This window comes from Ascidiella aspersa, chromosome 1, assembly GCF_963924565.1.
Source record: "Ascidiella aspersa chromosome 1, kaAscAspe10.2, whole genome shotgun sequence".
Lineage (NCBI taxonomy): Eukaryota > Metazoa > Chordata > Ascidiacea > Phlebobranchia > Ascidiidae > Ascidiella > Ascidiella aspersa.
Genome location: NC_139447.1, coordinates 4,158,831 through 4,182,163, shown reverse-complemented (window position 1 = coordinate 4,182,163; position 23,333 = coordinate 4,158,831). Strand labels below are relative to the sequence as shown.

General features: G+C 35.1%; 2 protein-coding genes and 1 non-coding gene across 3 annotated transcripts; all 3 read right to left on the bottom strand.

Annotated features, from left to right (window-relative positions):
- Positions 1-1,271: 1,271 nt before the first annotated feature.
- On the bottom strand, positions 1,272-10,885 carry LOC146166634 (BOS complex subunit NCLN-like). The gene is made up of 13 exons (XM_083388852.1): positions 10,699-10,885; positions 10,186-10,367; positions 8,423-8,521; positions 7,641-7,778; positions 6,964-7,047; positions 6,519-6,622; positions 5,673-5,913; positions 5,215-5,361; positions 4,368-4,484; positions 3,469-3,567; positions 2,676-2,773; positions 2,342-2,474; positions 1,272-1,948 (listed from the first exon to the last, which is right to left on the bottom strand). Exons 1-13 carry the CDS (start codon positions 10,862-10,864, stop codon positions 1,883-1,885), a joined length of 1,674 nt encoding a protein of 557 aa, XP_083244978.1. The 5' UTR covers positions 10,865-10,885; the 3' UTR covers positions 1,272-1,882.
- Positions 10,886-15,809: 4,924 nt separating this feature from the next.
- On the bottom strand, positions 15,810-15,884 carry Trnaq-uug (transfer RNA glutamine (anticodon UUG)). Its single transcript has one exon. It is a non-coding gene; the product is annotated as a tRNA-Gln (tRNA).
- Positions 15,885-18,054: 2,170 nt separating this feature from the next.
- On the bottom strand, positions 18,055-23,333 carry LOC146166632 (uncharacterized). The gene is made up of 5 exons (XM_083389291.1): positions 23,160-23,333; positions 21,554-21,650; positions 20,304-20,491; positions 19,561-19,941; positions 18,055-19,252 (listed from the first exon to the last, which is right to left on the bottom strand). The coding sequence occupies exons 1-5, from the start codon at positions 23,233-23,235 to the stop codon at positions 18,582-18,584; spliced, it is 1,413 nt and encodes a 470-aa protein (XP_083245417.1). The 5' UTR covers positions 23,236-23,333; the 3' UTR covers positions 18,055-18,581.

Genomic DNA, 23,333 nt, shown 5'->3' with positions numbered 1-23,333 from the left:
TGAAAAGGGCCACCAGAGAATTGCAATCATCAGTTTTTTGTGTGTTTCAAATGCACACACTTTGATGAATCAACATATAAATTATAGCAGTTTTTTATAGTTTTATAGAGATTCCTGATTCTAGCAGACATTGTCCCAAAATAATGTAACCAATTTTGTATTAACCTTAAATGAGTTAAAAAGCATTATTTCAGACTTACTCTTTTTTTTGATTTTCTCTTTTGGTTTAGCTGCTAAGGCAATTTTTTAATTGTCTGCTAAGGCTTATGTAGGAAGTTGCAACAGTGGCCGCGCTTAGACTTGGTTCCAAATTTAGAAACTTTTGAGACCTGAGTACCCTTGACCCCAATTTTCAACAACTTAACATTAAACGTCTTTTAACTTTTTAAGTCATTGTTTAAATGATATACTCTTTGTCCTGAAGGCTTGACTAAGGCACTTGATTTTGTCGTTCAACTAAGAGCAGAAATCACTTAATCATTATTATCTTTCACAGTTGCACTTAGGTTTGTGAGGATCTTCAGAATAACCAAAAGGTCCTTCTCTGAACCTGACACTACTTGAAATGATTTTTGACGCAACAACACATTTGTTTTTGGCAACAAACTAGCCCTGATTTTATGTTTTTTATATGACATCTTTACAAGTTTTTAAATTATTTTTTGATCTGTTACCAATAAATGTCTCAAAAAAATAATATTTTTCTTGTAGTCATTAAAATTTCCCTCCTATTTCCACATCAGTAAACTTGTTTAAGCAGGGGCTTTAGGTATGGATGCTTTCCTCTTCATATGTTATTTCTTCTGTCAAAGGGGATTACAAATGGAATAAAATAATCGCCTATACAAGCCTTACAAAAGCCAATGTGTGGATAGCGGATAAGCCTCAAGTTGAATTTGTGACACAGCTGCCACTCTACTTAAGCTTCTGTGCCACTTGACAATCATTCTCTTTGTTAATTTTACATTGAAAGAAACTCAGTTGGCGTATGTCAAAAGTTTAAATTTGTTCAAGGCGGTATTAAAATTCTGATTAAGGGTGTAGATCAAAAGGAAAATCATGGCAGTTTTATTTATTTTGTGAAATTCTATCCAATCTGCAAAGCAAATACAAAGCCCTTTACATTCGTTCTTTGTAAATAATGGTTTTATTGGTTCTGTTGATTTAAAGACCCACAACAGTTTAAAAGTCTGATAACAAAAACCCAACCTGATAAGAAATACCCTAAATCTATTGCGAAGACCTTTCAGCATAAAACTGACAACTAACAAACTGCACGTTTATTATTGGGTTTTCAATTGTTCAACAAGCACACAAACGAATTTTACCGATGGCAGGTAGCACACACAAAATTAATACCATACAACATGTATAATATAACTAAGTGTATCATGAAACACATTTCATTAGGTGCATATATTTTAGTTAGTTGAAACAAAATTCATGTCAAGTTTTCAACAAAGTGAAAAAAATTAGATTTAACCACAATATTTTCAAAAAGTATTGCAGTGCTACTGGTGGTGTACATTAAATTAGGCAGAATTAAATTATCACACAAGATAGCAAATAAACATAGATGTACCAATAACATATAACTGAGGATATAACTGATTTTTTTAATTTAAACAAAATAATTTCATTTTTTGTTTTGTCTTACAATCAATAATGCTGTTTGTGTAAAAGAGTTTTTTTAATTAAACTCCAGTCGAAAAAATCATCAAATTTTGCACAGTAGTTAACAAAAGTTTGATCAACACTTTCCATTTCAGACCCACGTAAGTTCGAAACATTGCATACATCAGTAGACCAAAACGTGTCTTTAGCCAAAGGTCGATGCCTTTCTTTTGAAGAAACGTGACAGAGTCAACAATCTTTTCTGGCTCTATTGAACTTTAACTTTTGGCAGAGAGCTGACTTTTCTGGCGATGGAAAGGACTCCATTGAATTTCTGCAAAATAAAGGAGTACACCTTAAAAAAGTGTGATCTGTTCAAAACAGTCATAGTGCGAGATAACCCAACAGTTAATACTGAAAATTATGTTTATTAGTGCATCAAAACTTGTGCACAAATACACATTTTACAGTTGCGTTGTATTTAAGAAATGAAAAACTAAAAGGAGAAACATTTTCAGTCAATCCAAGCCCAAAGCTTCAAAGTAACGATTGGGACTAAATAAAATTTAATTAAAAACCAAACATGATGGTTTTGTTGAAAGATCAAGTTTAGCTGTAGCCTTGCGCTTCACTTAAATGGCTGATTTATAATTTTACATCTGCATCATATAACATACTTTTTTCGCAATATGAGTAAGCAACCTTTTCATTTTTACTTTAAACTTACCAATACAAACAGGTAGATGAGACCAAGGTAAGATGCGACAAATCCAGTCACATAGAGATCAAACACCGCAGATCTGACAATTGAAGCACTCATAGTCGCAGACATGACATCATAAAATAGAAAGTCAGGATCTCTAAAAAATGAATACCAACATAATAAAAAACAGTTTGGGAGCCCCAAAATTTAAAGGGTTAAAAACAGCAAAAGTTTATTTTTATTAAAAAAAACAAGTATAGATGTAATTCTATGTTCTCCGTTTAAACATTTAACACAAATGCAGCAGCTTTATGTTGGTCAGAATCTGATTAGTGATATCTTCTAATGAAAATCCCACCTTTTGTCAGCTTTCAATTTGATTTTCTTGGCCAGTTTCACATGTCTTTGTAATGCTACATCCAAGGCTGAAACAACTGGATGATCTTCAGACATAATCTGCCCAGGAAAAATAATAAAATGTCAAAATACATTTAACCACATCAAAGTGATTTTTGCCGGCAAGACTTTATTGATTTAAATGATCTATGATCATTTTTGGAAAGTAAGACGTTCATTTTATTTTTTTAGTTGTTTCCTGGCAACCAGTATTTTTACCAGGTGAATCATTCTACTTTTTGACTGTTTTAAAATAAAATATAATAACATTTAGTTTTCATTGGTTTAATGTTTTTGTTTTGAAATCTATTTTTTAATAACACCAGCCAAATTTAGCCAAACATTTTAAGGTAATTTGTAAAAATATTCAAAACAATAACGCTAAAACTATAAAGATATGCAGAAACAAGTTTAAGGGATAATACACATAACAGTTAGACTTGGGGTAGTACAGTTGTGACAAACTCCAGTACCTAGGTTCTGGGTTAAACTTTTATAAATTTTTGGGTAAAATTTTTGGAAAAACAATTTTTTTTTAAATATTAAAGACTTCACAACAACATTAGTTTTATTGATTTTTACATACAAAAAAAACATTTGCATTAAATCAACCACAAGATTCAACGCACAGAAGCCACCAAAGTATTCTGTTCCAAGAAAGTTAAGGCTGGGAAAGCGACACAGAAAGGTTAAGGTGTTGATGGCTAACATAGCACAGCTGTGCTGTGATATTATGTGGGAGGAAGTGAACTCACCTGTGCAGGCCTGGGTTGCTCTGCCAGGAAATTCAGCCAGGCTTGTATGTGGTCTTTGTGAATTGCGTAATCTCCGCTTGATAGACTCATGGTGCTCTCCTGTTAAAATCGTTATTTTACACACCAAGCTTAGACAAAGTTAAGCGTTGTAATACATACGGAAATAAGCCTACTGTAAAGATTTTCTGACATAGCATTACTATATTGATAATAAGTTGGTGTCAAAATGAAAATTCAAAGCCAACTAACATGTTACCATTGTTACCCCTAATAACTTTTAGAAAAATTACAGTGTCTTAAAATCTATAAACAACATACCAGTGTTGTAATGGCTTAAGTCAATGACTTACCTTAAGTGCACTTAAGTAACTGTTTTTAAACGACTTGACTAGACTTAAGTCTTTTGGGCAAAATGACTTGACTTGACTTAAGTCTTTTGGGCAAAAATACTTGACTTGACTTAAGTCTTTTGGGCAAAAATACTTGACTTGACTTAAGTCTTTTGGGCAAAAAGACTTGACTTGACTTAAGTCATTTGGGCAAATGACTTGGGTTAAAATAAATTGTTTTAATTACGCAATTAATTATAAAATTGCGTTATTTATCCCAATCTTTGCACATAAAAGAATTTGCTTGTAATATGTTGCTATTGTGTTATTTTTTACTTTGCTCATAATAATCGGAGGAGTTTGCCGGTTTTCATAATTTAAAGTCTTATTAGCTGGACTTGAAGTTGACTTGCTCTAATTATGACTTGACTTGGGCAACCGGTGACTTGGACTGGGACTTGACTTGTTATTTATTCAATAAGACTTGACTTGGACTTAAGTTATTTTACGAATGACTTGACTGGGACTGAAGTTATTTCAAAATGACTTGTTTACAACACTGCAACATACATCAGTGACATTGTATAGGTATCCGAGGATGGATTCGGCGATGATTCGGATATTTCTCGTCAGCGTATCAACGTTGACTGTTTTCTTTGTGTCCATGATTGATCTTCTCATTGCATCCTGCATAAAGAAGATTGTTGTTGAGCACTGCTACTTAACCTTATTTTCTCTATATTCTACCCCTTTAACTTTTCCATTGACCAAAATTCTTACAAACCACTAAATATTAAAATGTTTATTAAAACTACAATTGATACAACGAAAAACATGTTCAAACCTCAATAAATATGCGAAAGAAAGTTAATACCCTCAAAAAAAGTTAAATTATAAAGTTTATAAGAAATTTGGTAGAGCACCCCAAATACATAAATTTAATTGTGATATATTGCCAACCTAAAATAAACTAATAGGTCTAAACAGGAAGTATTTTTGGAGGAGTGGTTTTCTCTCTTTTTCAAAGAATTTAATTTGGCAGACCCCTTTACCAAAAAATTAAAGGAATACAACCTAAAAGCCATTTAAAAGTAAAATGAAAAACCAACATTATAAGCGTTACAAGTTATATACAGTAAACTTTATTGAGAATTCGTTTAATTAATTTGATCTACTGAATTTACCTATTTTGAGTTATGTTTGGGACTAAAAACTTTTCATTTCAGAACCAGTATTGGAACCACTTTGTTATGTGGTTCGAGTAAATTTTCTGTATAAGTAATTCTTTGAATAACAAATTTTAATATTCAGCACAAAGACAGAAACAATAGAAGATTTTAGTTGCAGCCTTTAAAACCTTTTTCAGTTAAAATATTTTTTGCCGACAACAACACTTAACTATTCTTAAGTAACTTACATCATGCGACTCCAGGGTAGACAAGGTGACTGCGTGCAATCGTCGGATTGAATAACGTTCATGTTCCCATGCCAGAAAGTCGGACGACAGCCGAATTTTCTTGTGAACGATCGATGTGTCCATACCAGAGTAATGAGAAGCAGCAACCTAAAATATTGCAAAATTAAACACCCGTTGTGGAACTATATATTATTTAGAAGTTAAACTAAACAGTAAACACATTTTCATCTAATCTTATTTTATAAAAAATAAAAGCTAAACTATACACGTTTTTATCTGATTTTTCATTTTTGCAACTAAAAAACAATTCAATTAGATTTGTTGTATATTGCATACTTAAAAAACAATTAAAAACCATGTCAAAAAAATAAAAACATTTTAAAACACATGTCATTGACAGTCAATAAAGAAATAACAAACACTGTCAATGTATGTTTTTAACAATGAAGTTTACCAACCTTTTCAATGTTAGAGTGGATAACACTGGCAACTGTCCCTTTACTCGGTGGCTTGGACACATGCATTTTTAGTGCCTGTGTATTAGCGCCACCTAAAGTATCGAGACACAAGACCAACTTTGCATTGTTGAGGGACAAGTCCTCAGTGGAACCCGCATTCTCCGACGCATCTTCAATCCATTTTTTTGATCCGAGGTAGTTGAATTTGCCGCCGGCAGAAAGTAGGAAGAGTATGTTGTGTCTGCAAGTGAGTTTATTCATATTCATAAGCTGCTAAATAAATTTGGTAAAGAAATGTCAATTTATGAACATATAACTGAAATGTCAACTTTAATTTTGCGAAACTTTGGTTAGTATAGAAACCTGTTTACCATTTTCAGTATTCGACAAAAACTTTGCACTTTCACTTTGATTTATTCGGCTGCTATAGTTGACCGTAACTTATCTTTTTTTTGCAACTGAAAGAGATAGAAATAGCTCTTCTGGTGCAAACAAAGTTATAAACCAACATTTCGTTATAAGGTAATTTTTTCAAAGAAGATTACTAAAGGATGCACATTAAGCAAAAAAATGTATATATTGTATGTGTAAGATTAGATCTAATCTCAATTAACTTCACTTCCAGTTGTTAAGAAACTAAATTCCTGTTTTTCAAAACTGACTATTTAATATGGTTTACAAGCGGGCATATTCTTATTTTTCGTTTTATGGGTGGAGTGCGAGCCTCTAGTATTGTGCAATGTAACATAGGTTGGCCACCACTACTTCACACATTCTAAAATAATATCCAAAAGCTCTTCTGGTTTTATTTAGTCACATTCAAAATAGATGTTAAAGCGAAGTTACTTTGGGTGAGTTCTTGAGTTGCTGTATATTTTGCCGAAAATCCGTGCCAGCTCCAAAAGGGCTACAGCACCAGTTGCATCAGAATTTGCACCATGAGAAAGCAACTGCAATATAAGTAAAATTTAAAAGAATTCGGCGATGGCTAAAAGCTAAACCTTATAGAACTAAAAAGAGCGCATTGCGTAGTTTAGCACTTACTTTTATATATGGTAATTGTTAACAAAACCCTGCACTAGTAAATTACTTAATATTCAGCTAATGTTAAATGCAATTTATTACCTATAATGCATTATTTTTTTATAATGTGATCTGCAATATAATAAATGTTGTCATTTGCAAAATAAATAAAAAAGAATGTGATTTACAATAAAAAAACTATTGTGATACATACAATATAAGATGTAATGGTATTTGCAATATAAAAAAAATTAAAAATATTACTTACGGGGGCAATTCCAAACGAATCATAATGGGCAACAATTGCTATTGTTGGCAGCAATTCTTCCTGTCCCAACCCCGGAAGGGAGCCCTGAAATAAGAGAGAAATAAATTATTTAAAATGTATTTTAAACTGGTCAATATCACCATGCATGTGAAGCTTTTAGAATAAAAAATAATTTATAAGTTTGAAAACTTCTTATGTGAAAAACGTCTTTCAGCACATAATCCAATAGGTATAACATCACGAAAAGGCTATAAAATATAGCAATGATCAAAAGATTTTTATCAATTTATCTAACTATAGGTGTTGTTTATTTTGGTCATTCAAAAACATTGTTTTTAATCACAACAGTTATACAAACCTTCCATATAAAGTAATTATGTGACTTAGCAGATTAGAAGTTATCATCAAAATGGTTGATGTTAGAATGGTGTAATCACTATTAATTAGGGACTGAGAAAATACAGCTTGCAGAATGTTTTTTATGGAACTTTTTTATTTGTAAATTTTTATTAAAATTTGCGAAAAACGACTTTACACCAATGGACTGTTTTTTTGAGGATGTTTAATGGTTTATAAATGGATACTATAGTGAATAAAAGTAAACCTGTTTTGCAAATCATAAAGCTACCTAGAACAAAATGCACATAATTTAAGTTAGCCTTGCTGCATGCAATTACCTCAATGTTAACGAGGCTATGATCCGGCTGTGGTTTACTCTGCCCTCCAGTGGTAACTAGTTGATAACCGACTGATGTGGCCGAGGCAACTAATGTTTGCAGAGCTGTACCGGTGTCCTTACTTGTGGAGTAAGTAACCTGTAAAACAATAACAATATATAAAGAAAAAATATATAAAATGTTGATAAATATATAAAATGTTGCCAAAATGTCATAAATAGTAAAAGACAGTTTAAACCAGAGTTGTAATAATTTAAGTTAATGACTTTGTTTTGAAATGACCAGACTTGGTGTTTTGGGCAAACTAACTTGACTTGGACTTACGTCATTGCGTCAAGTGGCTTGGGTTGAAATTAAGTGTTTTCAGTTTTGAGTAATTTATCTTAATTTTTGCACTTAACATGACTAGATTGGTGCAGACTGTTTTTGAGTTGAAATATTCCCATATAAAAAAAATTTACCCATTTTAACAATTTAAAGTTTAGATTGACTTGCTCTAATTATGACTTGAATTGTTATTTATTCGAAAAGACTTTTGATCTTTATTATTTTACAAATGACCCAAATGAAACTTGAGTCATTTCAAAATGACTTGTTCACAACACTGGTGGTTTAAACAGGGGACAATACATATGCCATTCCTGTATTTGATCTTCAATTTAATTAAGAAGGTAACATATCATGATTAAAATAAACCTTTATCAAAACAAAAAAATTAGAAGAGAAGAAAAGTTAGGGTAAATTGGTGTTGCAAATGTGAATAGCCAGGTTTAACAACATACCCGGTCGTAAATGTCTTTGATTTCTTCATTTTCAAATGTAAAGTAAACCGGGATGTTTGATTCTATTCGAAGTAGCTCTCCTTCAAGGGCAACAAACTTCTACAAAATATAATATACCAAGACTTGAACCAAATATATACTAGGAGTACTGTGCTATTTTTTTTCCAAAGGTTAAAAAGTGGCCCTACCTACAATATATTAGAATATTACATTTTTATATATGCATTTAAAAGTAAAATATGGCTAACTTCAAGCAACATTAAGTTATACATGTCAAAGATTAATGTTTGACATCCTGAAACATGATCCATTCCCTGGCAGCCCACATTATTTGTGATAAGAGTGGAAAATTGAATATGGATTAACAGAAAATTTTGCGGTAGTCTCTTTTTAGATGTATCAGTCTTTTTGTCCCAGTACCTCTTTTCTTTCTTCTTAGTTTTTTAATCATTTTCCTAATGGCATTGGTAATTATGTGGGGTGTAGCAGTACAAATTGTGTATAAAACAACATTTAATTGTTGAGTGAAATTTGCTTCTAGAGCAATGCGTTTTTAGTTTTTACTGCTCTGTTTACAAAAATTTAACTCAATCCTGGTTGTTTCATTTATACAATTTTTAAAACACATCTTTTGATATGTAGAATAAATGCATGTGGTATTTTAGCAGCCTACTGCATATTTAATCACTCTTCTATAATTTTAGTTCTACTTGACTGTATGCAACAAAGATTTTTTTTCTCTAAAACATAACCTTGGGGCTACTCTTTTCTAGCCATGAATAAAAAACAATTCTCATGACAAGACAGTGATGGAACCAAAATTTAAATTTATTAGATTAGAGTCAGTGTTTCTTAACCTTTTTTACTTAGGGGCGAACCGTATGAAAACGTGGCAGCGCACCTTACAAGCGAAGCGAGCGCGAAATTTTTGAAGTGTATATACTTATATTTGTCTTGAATGGCCTGCATTTTTTTTTATATGGGTTTTATAGTTGCATATCTTTAAAGAGACTTCCAGCCTTTGAGACTAAAAACGTTATTTTGTCCATTAAAGTCTTATTCCGATTAGTTTTGGACTGATTTCGACATGTTTTTTTTTTCTCGCGGCGCACCTAGCAGCCTTCCATGGCGCACCAGTGCGCGTGCGCCGCGGCGCACCGGTTGAGAAACGCTGGATTAGAGAGCTAAAATTTAGACCACAAACAAGAAACTGTTTAGCAGTGCTTATTGTTGCACAACATATTAAAAATAGATAGGATTTTTTACATATAACTACAATAACTGCAATGGCCATAGAATATATTATGTGACCCAATCATAAAAAAATTCAAATTCTATGCACAATAATGGGTTTATTTGAAAAACAAAACGATATTATATGTAAACCAGGTTTGCGGAGTTGGTTAGAAATACCCAGAGTCTGACTCCAGTCCCAACTGTACAAACTGTATTTTACCCATTCACGTAACTCAGTTAAGGTGGATATACAGCAATCTACTCATAGGGGTGTCATATAATTTATCCACCTACAATACATGGTTAAAAATATTCAACCATATATTCTATTTCACCTTGGCATTTTACAGATTGCGGCACTATGAGTTTCAAAATTTCGTACTGCACAAGCGCACATCAGACTCATAGTCTTATGTGGTTTCACTTGAGTCCCATGTCCGACTCCAGTAAAGCAAACCGACTCTGTTATGTTCCAAGTCCGACTACGCAGCCTAGACGTAAACATAGATAGATGTTGACAGTTTTACCTGCACTTGACCCTCCGACATGTTGCCCTGGAGAAGAATGACAACCGAGGAAGGACCACGATCGAGTACCTCCAGGTATCGTGCGTGGGTAAGTTCTTCGGAACGCAGGAGAATGCATTTGCGAGCAATGGATGAGGACTGTGGCGTGCGTGCCTCTGCATTTATAATGGCGCTGCGACAACCTAACAAAACATTTTGTAGTTATTTTTAATCTTGCCGTATTTACATAACAATTCGGGATATGTGATATGTATTTACGCAGTTAAATAACTTGCCAGTCAACCTGATTTTAAAAGTTTTACAAGAAAACAAAAATGATGAAATTAAAACATATAAGTTTTATGTTGTTAAGCAGAACTTTGATTTTTATTTTATCAATCATTTTAATAGAAAGTTTAGACTTAAATAGCAAATCATGGGTTAAATGCACTTCGATATGAAAAGTTGGGATCAGGTATTGGCTCAGATTCAACATTGTTAAACATCTCTTATAACAACAGCAACAATATTTACCATATGGAGTTCCTTGCATGTCATATTGTTGCATTCTGTACACAGTGAATTCATGAGCGGCGTCTACCACAGTTATGGGTGAAACCACAAGAAGAATGACTGGAAACGTTACAAGCAAACCCAATGGAAAACCTGTCCTAAATGCTTCAATCGCTTCCTCAATCATTTTTTGTTTTGTTTTGACACAATTAAAAGTCCTAGGTGTTGCACAGCTATGATAAACACAAGTCAGATCAGGGTTTTTTCTGAGATTTTGCACTCACCACGAATGCTGGAAAATTTGCTTCAGATAAGTTCTGTTTGAAACTCACTGGCCTGACAGACAAGTTCCCTAAGAAACATTAGTTATTGTAATCCATATTTACTTGATCTGCGACAAATTATGTTCAATGCCAAGACTGAAGGCCAATTATCACACAAATCACACATATTGTGCAAGTTCAACACCAAAAAAACATAGTTTGGCAAACAAGAAACGAACCATACAGCTATGTTGATGCACCAAGAAGGAATGGCCACAGGTTTTTAAATCATTGGTCAAAACAATTAGGATGAAAATAAGAAGACTGTGTAAAAAATTTTTTTGCAAGAATCAAGACAGGTTCTGTTTTATTATGGAGTTCAATAAACAACATTAAAAAACACAAAATGCATTTTCATATAGATGATAATTATGTAGGCATGCCCCAAATAACCTTGTTGTTGATGCTAACAGTTTGACAGTTTCAAAGCACGGGTCTATGACTGTCACCTTGAAAGCGCTTTAAAAGTGAATTGGTAAAATATAATGTAAATTAAGTAAAGCGTCAAGAGTGATATGAGCCATCTTCAATTCCTATTTTAAATTAGGCTAAACAGCATGCATCTAAACTTTACACTTGGCGAACTTGTACGCAGGCATGTACTGCGGTACCACCACACGACATTTCCCAACAGATAACTTGAACAAACAAAATTAATCATTCCGCTTTAATCAATGTGTTAAAGTTTACGAAAAATAAGCCAATAGTAAAGATTTTGAAACGAAAAGCATTTTATTTTAGCAACCGATTCCACAATGATGCTTTTACTATTAGTATCACTGTTTTAAGGTTTATATGTTAAAACTATTAATTTATCTTTCCAAATGATACCAAAGTAAATGTTGACACCTTCTTAAAAACCTAAAATGTTTTTCTTGGGGACCACTGCTCCAACCATAGAATACTAATTACATTGAAGGCTCACTGGGTCTCGTCACGCATGAGTAACTGTAGCGTATTTTTGTTGTCATTTTGTCGACTGCGAATTCTAACTTTAATTATTAGTAACACTAACACGATTTGTTAAAAACACGGGTTTCGGCGGCAATTATAGGTAGAGTATTCATGTCGTCTGTTGACCTGCGTATTATTTTTGCGTTTTCGCGTATTTTATTCAGCGTTTCAGTCAATGCACGAACTTTTCTAATTATATCCAGGTTTATTTTGTCAGTTTACTATAATTTAACATGTCAAGTATTGGACTGACAAGTGAGGTAATAGCCGAACTGCTTAACGTTCCCCAAGAAGTGGAATTTCAACCACTAATCAAGCCAACTATCAACCGGGTTGTATAATATCACAAATCACAATATCCGAAATTTTGCTGTAATGCTGAGAAGTTATTTTTTAATTTACCATAATTGGAAGCTGCTAAGCAACTTTTACATTTATTCAATGAAATTGTCTAAAACAAAGAAGAAGATACAGCTTTACAATCCTATTCTATAAATAAAGCTGAAAGTGAAATGTTAGTATATATATGTTGCTGGATACTGTATTCACAAGGTCTCCAAAAAGTACAAAGACTTGCATCCAATTATTCAAGTTTTATGTGCACCTGAAAATGAAAGAACATCGAATTCTGCCTTTCTTTTCAGGTTGGAAAAAGAAAATTGCCATCTATAGATGCCTGCTGAGTGCTGCTCATATTTTTTGATTATATGTATTTTACTTTTAGCATAAAATGCAACAAAAAAGCTGATAAAATTAATTTTAATGAAGTAATAATTGACATACTTTCTAGCAGTGGTTTTAGCAAGTTCAATGAAACTCTGAGTGAAATGGCTAAATGTGATTATGAACAGAGCAAAACGGTGACTGTTTTTTATGGTTATGCTGGTTACAAGGGTTTTGGGATACAGTTTTAGTAAAAATCTTTGTGAAAATGTTTTTAAAAGGTTAATAAGAAATATACAGGTTTACAAGAGATATGCCGACAAAATAAGAAAGAGGCATGTGAAATAATATAAATGAAAAAAACAATATATTCAAATCTTTATTATAACAGTTTATTTGCACATAAATGTTATCTCAACTTGAAGTTGAACCCCTGGATTTTATTTATTTATGACATATGTCTTGATTGTTGTTTTATCGTTGATGCATTATTAGCATTTGTTAGTTGGCCATTAGGGATCATTATAAAAGTTAAATTATTTAATTTCAGTCCATTAACAGCAATTCATTTTTTATTTGTTACATCAAGTAATAACAGAACACCATATTATTATTCAATTTGCCTATTTTTTTGGAGGGAGGGGATCTTCACAGAGTATTATCCAGACATTTCTGATCTCATATGTTGTATTACCGCGTTTGCTTTTTTTATTTTTCTTTCTATTACATGCTTTACACCATATGACACCTGGTGAATATCCGGATTTCATGCCCGGTAGCCAAGTAAAGTTGCCTCTAAATAAAACACAATTTGATATTTGCTTTGTGGTGGATACTTCTATGTGTAAGCACACATAATCCAGCTGTTTTAAAAGACGATTATTAGGCAGAATAAAGTTTATTTAATTCTGAATAGTGGTGAACACTAATCCTTCCAATGTGGGCTTAGCCATAAGTCTTTTGTTTTCACCCTTGTAGTGTTTTTCTATATTTTCCTTTAATTAAAAATAGCTGTTAGTGCCTGCTATAGATTTAAGCAAATTAATATAAACAACCTTCCAAGAAGCTAGTTCTTGAATAAAAATATTTTCTAACCATTCCAAATTTTCATCTGCCCCATCTTTTATTGGACACTTTACTCCACAATTTACAATATCAAACCATCTGTAAATATTATTCCATATAAAAAGTTGGTATATTAAAATTTTGTTTAAAAATTATTGTTATATATATATATATATATATATTTAGTTTATTTTTAAATTGTAGCAAAATAACTGCGCAAAACCAAAATTAGATTCTTAGGACTCCAGCCATAAGACTGAGATAAGAACAACACCAACCACAGAATAAAACACAATTCGGAATAAGGCCAAAATAGGACTGATACCTAATGGTATTAGTACCGTCTAAATCGGAATAAGTTTGACATCCGTCGGAATAAGACCTAAATGCTCATAATCAGGCATAAACAACACTTTAACAAACCCCACCCCTAAGTACATCACTAACTCCCCTAATAATTTCAACACTAACCCATTTTCTAACTCCACCCATTAAGAACACCGGCTCCCTGACTGAGCCGGTCAGACTAGGTCGCCCAAACGTAGTCACCGAAACGCCCTCTACCCACAGGTTCGGGCGTTGTTTTGGCCATTAGGCCTTCTTTCGATTAATTTTGCCTTATTCCGATGAATTCAGGACTTCTTTTGATGAATTAAAGCCTTAATCCGACAGATTTAGGTCTTATTCAGACGATTTTGATATTATGCTGTACTGGATATTACTGCGTATTTGGCTTTATTATGTCGTTGGTCTTAATACTATATGGTTTTATAGATTTTTCTGCTTTAGGTATTGTTGCTTTTTAGGGCTTATTGTGTGTTCCCAGATTCGTTACCGCACAGGTGTAGGTGACCGCGACTATACCGTGGTTGTATGGAGAGGCCTTTACGATGGTAAAAGCCTAATTTGATCTTAATTAGTAGATAAAATTAGTTCTGAACGTCAGTGATGAAAATCCAATACACAATACAACAATTTTTGATGCCAAAGCTTGTTTACATTCACGACCGAAGTAAGTGTCATTCATGCGGAACAGTATGCAAATGAGGCAGTTAGCCTTCTATGTAATTAGTATTCTATGCTCCCAACTATAAGCGACACTGCAAACTGGCCACAAAATAGAGCGCATTTGTAACTAATTGATTGTTAGTCCAAAAAGCAATAAATTAAAATGTGTCTATACAACGTGCCAAAAATGGCGCTTTTTCGCAATTCTCACCCACCAATATAAAAGACTTTTAGAGACCGTGTTAGCAACGTTATTAATTATTATATAGAAATATGGGCGCTGATCTAGAATGGATAATTGTGGTAGGATTCTAGACCAGGGCCGAACATGTTATCATTGGTAGCACAGGAATTCTAAGATCATGAATTTAAAATAATTATGACGTCACTAAAAATTCCATATACCTTTAGGAGATTGGTTTGTAACCCGTGTCCCTAAATATGTGGCCCGCAGCGACACGAATAGATACTAGTTTTGTTGATCATTTAAATGAAATATATTAAAAAACGCAATAAAAAAACAGATTTTTATTTATCTTCAAGTCTATTGTTTTATAGTCTGAATGGCTCCCCAATTATAATTTTGGTGTTTTTTTATTAGACGTGGGTGAGCATTTTCTTACAAACTTAGGGTCATGAAACTAACTCTTTGATCAGTAGGCCTACCTTAAGGCAACTGTGAAATCTACATCGAATTGCCAGCACTTCGGTCGTATTTGCCCAAGACTTCAATATTTGCCAGTAATTACCGATTTCTATGAGACTTTGGTGCTGTAATCGTTGTGAACTAACTTTCTAAAATGTGCGGTTTTTCTTTTTTGCCTGACCGTCGTGGTTCAAGTTGTAATTCTGTTTTTGTGTAAAAGGAAGTATTTGTTACTCGGAAGATATTTTTTGGTGAGTTGCGTTTGTATTATATGAGTTTGCAGCCCTGGTAATATGTCAATGTGTAAAATGTAACTTTTGCTAAATTTACTACGATGACACAAGTAGTCAGTTCGCACAGCATTGACGGCTTTGTGTATATGATAACGTCTTCTTATGTACACCGAAAAGCCATCGCAGACTCGCCGAATCTGTCGATCTATGATGCAAGCAGAGCAAGCCAGAAAAACAACTGGCCTGCAGTGAGGTTCGAACTCACGACCTCCGGTCAAGCCGGGACGGTCGCTCTACCAACTGAGCTATGCAGGCTCAGCGAGGAGCGAGTCGAGAAACAACCATGCGCCAATACATGCACATTTTCTTCTTATGTAGTATTTACACTGCTTTTGTTTTGCCGTGCCCTTCTTATGAACTGTTAGAGCGTAGTAAATATCGCTCTTTGTTAACTACATTAGCCTAAACTCTTGCTATGTTTATGTGTGCGACGTCACAATCAGGCCTTGTTTGTTAAATTGCTTGTTTTATTTAGGCGTTGGAAATGTAACTGACGCTAATTGCTCCACATTCTCCCGGTTCCCCAAACAGTTGGTGAGCATAGTATTTGAAATCGTACCACGAGTTAATTGTTATGACACATTGCCCTTTGTATAGAAACGTATCTTCTCCTCCGTTTACTGTGCCAACATCTTTGACTCTTTTTTAATTTAGACAACTACCTTCAAATTCAAACTGTGTGTGATTGTTTTGTGGTTTAAACGGGAGACGCGTTTCGCTACAAGAATTTGGCCTCATATAGCGTTCTGCGCATAGACCGGGGCGCATACAACGAACGTTATAGTTAGCCTAGGGCCCTAGGTCCAGACTTGGACAACTAGATTTATTTTAGCTTTTTGAAATTAGATTAGAATTAGAATTAAAAGTATAACATTTCAGTTTTTCCAGATTAGAATTAGAATTAGATCATTTTGAGTTTTCTCAAATTAGATTAGAATTAGAATTACCGAATTCTTAAAAAACGAATTTGAACTAGAATTTAAACTAAAATTACATTTTATTATTCACAATCAATTACATTTAAATCGAGAAGTATTTCAATAGGAATGTGCATGTCAATTATGTGTGTGCTAATTTTCAAGCATTTTAGCATAGCACATGATTTTTATTCCGTGAAAATTACGTTTCAATCAAAGAGTTTGAATTCAAATTCTTCGTTTTCACTAAGATACTACAATTGTCGTTGGACAAAGTAGGATTTTTGGTAAAATCCGAATTAGATTAGAACTAGAATTAGAGCACACAAGCAATTCACAAATTAGATTAGAATTAGAATTAGCCGCATTTTGCTCTAATTCAATGAATTAGAAAACTACATTTATCTAGTTGTCCAAGTCTGCCTTGGTCATAACGGAACGTCTAAAAAGAGCAACCACACGAAACCGGAGGTTTTTTGTTGACGTAGTACCCAAATACGCAACTGAAATATTTAGTTTAAATAGTTTCAAGAGATAGTGGAATGGCAAGGGACATATACTCTGGTAATTAATAATATTTTTTACCGGTGCGCAGGGCACAGGATCATGTCTTTTAAACACCCTAAGCATTTATAACTTTGGGCCCCTGCCCCCTATAGACTATGTGTAATTCAAGGTATTAACACAATATATTATCCATCGAAAATATAGAGAGGTTTAAGATTTTCCCAAGATTTATCTCAACCCGGCCACTATTGAGGTCTGAATCGTCTGACCAACTCGAAATATTTAATTTAACAATGAGGCACCAATAAAAATCCCGTGGTGCCCTTGTCACGTGCTTATTTTGCTTGGTGGTTAATCCAGCCCTTAACTTTTGTTGCCTGTTGACCTATGTACCTCACTTTTACCTGTTTATACTTAACTAATCGTTTGGTATACTCAACTAATCGCACTTTTCGATCTTTGGCGATATTAAAGCCCTTACACCTTTTTTTCATTGCCTGCAGTTTTCGGAAGGCTTGATGATAGTCGACAGTAAGGTTGGGCAAGGCTGGAATTACGATTAGTTAAGATCGTCTTCGTTTACGCCCGATTTTAGTCGCTGGCCGGTTTAAATCAGGCCCTTATATTGTTTTGCGTTTAATTTTTCAGTTCGCCTGTATCGCCCTATATCGGTGCTCCGCTACCCTTTTCAACTTGCGGCACACCAACAGAGTTAAAACAATTCGGCGGCACACCTTTGAAAAATATATCGATCGAAATAGACAACACCAGCAAATATCCTATACGTAATCAAGAGAATAAGGAGCAATTTGTGACAAAACGCACCGAATGCGCAAAAAAATTGCATATTTAATTCTTTTATTTTCTGCTTTGCGGTTTTGAAAACTTCCCAAATTTTTGAAATCGGTCGACAAATTCCTGAAAATTGTAACTCTAAATTATACCCATTTTGCAAGATTAGAGAATACAGGGCTTTTGATAGCATTCTAAAAGTAAAACCTGGCATTGCTGCTTTGCATTTGTTGCTTAATTTATTTTTCGTAACACCTGCCAATACTAATTTACTGACAGAAAATTCTAATAATATATTTATAATAATACTTTTTTCGCAATTATTCGATTAACTATTAAAAGTACCCTTAAAACGCAAGTATAGCCCACCTAGCATGGTCTCGCAGCACATGCTTTATATTACATACACCACTGATACGTTTCTTGTAGTGCTCATGCATTCGTCAGGCCGTGAAGTAGGAATCCGTTATTTTTGGCGTAGCAATTCTAGAACTAATTGTACTGTTTGCGCCAGCGAACTATTTATTTTCTGCTTGAAAATCTACAAATATTCAATGCCACAACGAGTATCAGAGACGCGTGGTGCCACATTTTTTATGTTTTAAGATGGTTAAGGGTTTATTTGCTCCTGCACGTCGCAGAAGAAACTCTCAATTTCATAGAGGTGTCGAATCTGGCAGGCAGTCGTACAAGCGCGATTAACACAGTTCACGCGTCTATATAATGGAACATTCCCTTAGCGTCTGCGGCGTCTGTATTTGTTGTCGCTGGAACTGGACGAAGCCTCGCTGGAAGTGGGCGACGGCGACCGGCGTCTTCTACGCTCGTGTTCCGCTCGCCGAGGCCGCTCGTTCCGTTTGCTGCCACCTGGATGCCGCCTCGACTGTTGCTCGCCCACCTCACGCGTACTAGGGTTCGCTCTTGTACGCTTTTGCTGCTGATGTTGTGCGCTGTTCGAGCGCCTTTCGCGGTTCGCCGCTCGACCAGACACAGTAGCCACGTGCACCTCGCCGAGCCTCGAGCGCTTTGCGTTTTCCGCGTAACGCTTTCTTCTCGAATCTTCGGCGCCGCGTTCTGCGGTTTTAATTTGAGTTTGCGCCTCTCGCTTGCGCTGCTGACTGCGATGGCTGCTCTCCGTTTCGGTGGCTCGCTTTTGCGCCCCTACAGCTTTCGCCTCCTGCTTGTCATTGCTCTTCACGTATCCGCCCTTCTCCGCTTTTGCTCCTCGCTCCTTTCCCTGTTTCCTCTTGCGCATGAGGCGTCGGATCAGCCCGAGCTTCACTGCCATTAGGAGGCTGACGAAGGCGAGCACGATTAGGCCGATCACGATCAACACCGTCTTTATCTCGTTCGAAATTGTCTTGGGGTGACGCGGCGGTACGTACTTCTTTGGAGGCGCGTTGGTATCTGCGAAAGATGGATGGGCATGAGTTTGGCTAGATGAGCGTTGTTTATACTTAATCGGTTAGACCAGGAGTCAAAAAATTACTGTCATTATTATTTCCTTTGGAGCAATATGGTTGAATGGAGGTTTTTGTGAGACGTTATAAGAATATTAAAGCCAATATGCAGAAGTAGCTATCATTTTAAACGTTTCGAATAATTCTTTATTCATTTTCAACATCTTTATTGGAAACGTTTAAAATGCTACCTACTTCTAACAGGCGGTATGCAAAGCAAGCACATTCTGTTTTTTTGTTCCTAAAGTGACTTACAATTGCGCTTCGGGTAAGCTCTCCGCGTTAATGGTTGTCCGTTGGGGTCCAGCATATTACCCTCGGTATCGTATAGGGGGTTCGGCGGCGCAGGCAGGCCACTGTTTCTTCGCTTGTTCAACAACTCGTTTCTCTCGTTTTGGGTCAACTTCCTCTGGCCATGTTTTGTGCCCCGGGCCGGGTGCAATTGGTTCAGCACCGAACCAAGGGTCTTTCTTGTGGGAACGATCGGGCGTACACCCGGCCCGGGGGTACTGGCCTGCTTGAGGTCCCCCGGAAGCGCCACGGCCTCGTCCGACCTTGAATAGCTCGCCTGGAACCCGATGTACTTTGCGCCCTGTGAACCGGACCCGGAGTGCAGGTTCAGGTTAACCACGTTTCCTGTGACGTGTGACACTTGGATTAGAAAAAAATGTTGGAACAGGCCTTAATCCCGATATTAACAAAATAAATAATAATAAAACTATTATTTTATCAACTGATCTAAAAATATGGCTAACCTTTTTATCGATATTTATTTGGGCTTCGAAAATAAACTGTTACAAACAACTTCTGTAATTCTGTATCGTCCTTATGACTTTATATGGTTGCTATCTGAGTGTCGCGGATTTATTTATTTTTGTGATATGCACATTTAAGTATAAACTTTGTACCGGCAAATCTGTGAAGAGACACAAAAAGCAGTTTTTTACATCCTCAGGAAAGTGGAGCGCTTCAATAGCAAAACAATTAAAGTAACTTGCCTGGAGAAACGATGGTTCCAGGGTTGTCGGCTCCACACAGGGTGTAAAAGGAAGAGGGCGAGTCGGCGTTTTTGTCGCTGAACCTGATGTTCAGCCACTGTCGGGTGCATTCGCCCTTCTCGTTTGGTTTGACCAAATTGAAGCCTGCAAACTGTAGCTTAATCCTGAATCCGCCTTCTGCTGTAATTCTGTGCGATTTGAAAAAGTAAATGTTGATATTTCGCCGATAGTGGCGCTATTGAGTCTTTGGCGTAACTAATTTCACGAATTTTGCATCTTGAATTTGAAATAAACTGTGGAGATGAAAGACGAATCGGAAATTTGCACTAGTGTTGAACCTATATTTTTTAGCAGGGAGTCGAACCGTTTGACTTTTCCGGTTCAGGTACGATTCGGGTTCAAGGATTTTTTCGTAATCCGGTTCAGTTCCGGTTTCGGTTCGGAGTAATTTAAAAGTTCCGGTTCAGCTCCGGTTCGAACATCGTTATTTCAAAACCGGTTCATAAAGTTCCGGTTCAGATACAATATAATTTGCGTTAAATCTCAAAATGTGTGTCGATAAATGTAGAGAATAATCTTTAAATTGTAAGTCATTTAATCTAAGTTTCCGATTTATTAACAAAACAGTAACTCATTATTAAAATATCTAAAAAATAAAAAAATAAACGATTTTTTCATTCAAAATTCATATTTTTTTCATAAAATTTCGAACATGGCGTAACTTGACTCTGTAAAATAGAAGTTGTGACGTCATACAGAAGCGAACCGCTTTTATTTACAGGTTCGGGTTCGGTTAAGGTTCAGTTACTTTCAAATAATTCGGTTCAGTTCCGGTTCGGCTCCTTAAAATCTTATAAAAACCGGTTCAAGTTCGGTTACGGTTCGGAAAAAATTGACCCAAAACCGGTTCATAAAGTCCGGTTCGGTTCCGGTTCGACTCCCTGTTTTTTAGTGTATTTATTTTTTACAACTTATTATTTCTATTGGGTAAGTTGATTGGAACTTTTGTATCGGCTGTCATAATTGTTTTCCATCACCAAAAAAGAAACACCAAATGAATAGCAATAATTCTTATTGTTGACGAGTTTTTATATTCGATAACATAGATATGCACAAGCGGTGTTATACGTTGCGCAACTTTAAAGGGTACTTTATTCGAAATTAAATATTATTTTTGTAATATTTTTTTTTTCGCGTCTGACATCCAAAAAAACTTTAACTTTTCAGAAATTAATATCAGCCTCGCCTACCTCCATGAGCATTGAGTTTGAATGGGAAATGGTCGTGGGTATTCCGGGCTTCTTACTTGCTGCCAACGATCAGTGGCCGTCAAGCTGTGGGTGCAACCTTTACGAGATTAAGCGCACGCATTATAAGTGGTCGATAAAACAATCTACATTTGACAGCATGGCAGCCTCGAGAGATTTTCCAAAGATCCATAAATATAGCCATACAATGTAAGGGTGCATGTCTTAGACTTTAAAGCCCCCAATTAATCTTCACTTGGTGCACATGCATTGGACATACGACGGACTGGCTCAAGACCTGTCCATGATTTTGTTTATTACAGGTGAAAAGTGAAACCTATTTTATCTTTTAAATTACTACATGCTTTTAAAGCAGCGGTTCTCAACCTTTTTTTATCTTACGGACCGGTAAAATTTCAAAACAAATTTTGCGGACCGGTGGACCTTCAAAAATCAAAATCAACCCAAAATGCAAATATGACAAAAGTATGCAACTTAACAGCAAAGAATAGAAACTTAAATTAAATGAGCAATTTGCTGCTGTCTCTTTGATGTCATACGTGTTATACGTGGTTCTATTAAAGTTTTTCACATACAACTGCTCCTAAAAAAAGACTTAAACGATCTGTAGCCGACTTTTAAACAGTTGGGCACAACACTTGCATTGTTTCGTACGATAAAGTCCAAAGTAGACCATAAACTCTATGTTACGTCACAATGTTGCAAAGTACGAAGCTGGCGAAGTTTTAAATTTGATGGACAAGCCTTCAGCATCTTGCATTTTGTAGTTGAGATTTAAGATTGTAATATATTTGGCGGACCGGCAGGAAAGTTGACGCGGACCGGCGGTTGAGAACCACTGCTTTAAATTATTCACTAATCGGCTCTGTCATGTTTGTGGCTGTCACTATTTGGATTTTAACGCTGTTTAATTCGAAAATGTTAGGTATTTAAAAAGAGGGGCGGGTCAGGGAGGGGGCACCGCTGGTGTGTTGACTTCAAAGCCCGCAGTAAATAGTAGTAAAATGGCAGAGTTAGAATGGTTTAGGTAAATTAAATAAACTCAGGTCAATATTTTTAAACAACTTTACTTGGCTCAAGTGTTTTGGGCAAAATGAGAGTTGACTTATGTGTTCGTACAAATGACTCGGATTTAAGTCATTGTGTCAAATAATTTGGGTTGAAATTCGGCATGTTTATTAAGATTTGGTTATTTATCTCAATTTTTGCAAGAAAATCAATTTTTTTGGCATAGCGCATATGCCTATGTTGAGTTTTCTTATTAGTTGATATATTTGTCCATAAATGGACAAATTTACTATTTTTATTATTTTAACGTTTCTATTTTTATGTCAGTGACTCAACTTGAAGTTGACTTGCTCTAATAATGGTTTGACTGGGAATCATTTGAAAAAAATGAAGGCTTACAGCACTTGAAAATAGTATGGACGAAATTTGTTAACCTTTGATTCTACTTTACTTGTGTGGCAAAAATAATTCGAAAAAAAAACATTATATAATACTTGCATTCCATTTGTTGTTTGACAAGATCCAGAGGTATTTTACCACTTCACACAATATTTTACTTGTATAGCCCAAATGTACTAACTTGTTGCTTTCCCTTTTCCAGCGAAGCATAGTGCACAATAAAATAGGATGAGATAAAAGTATAGAATGGAACTCATGATGTTTTCTCTTTTATAGTAATCCTTTCGCTTGTCGAATTTTCCAGTCCATCTGCCTTCTTTTTTCAGAACATATTGGACATTTATTTAGCCCTAAA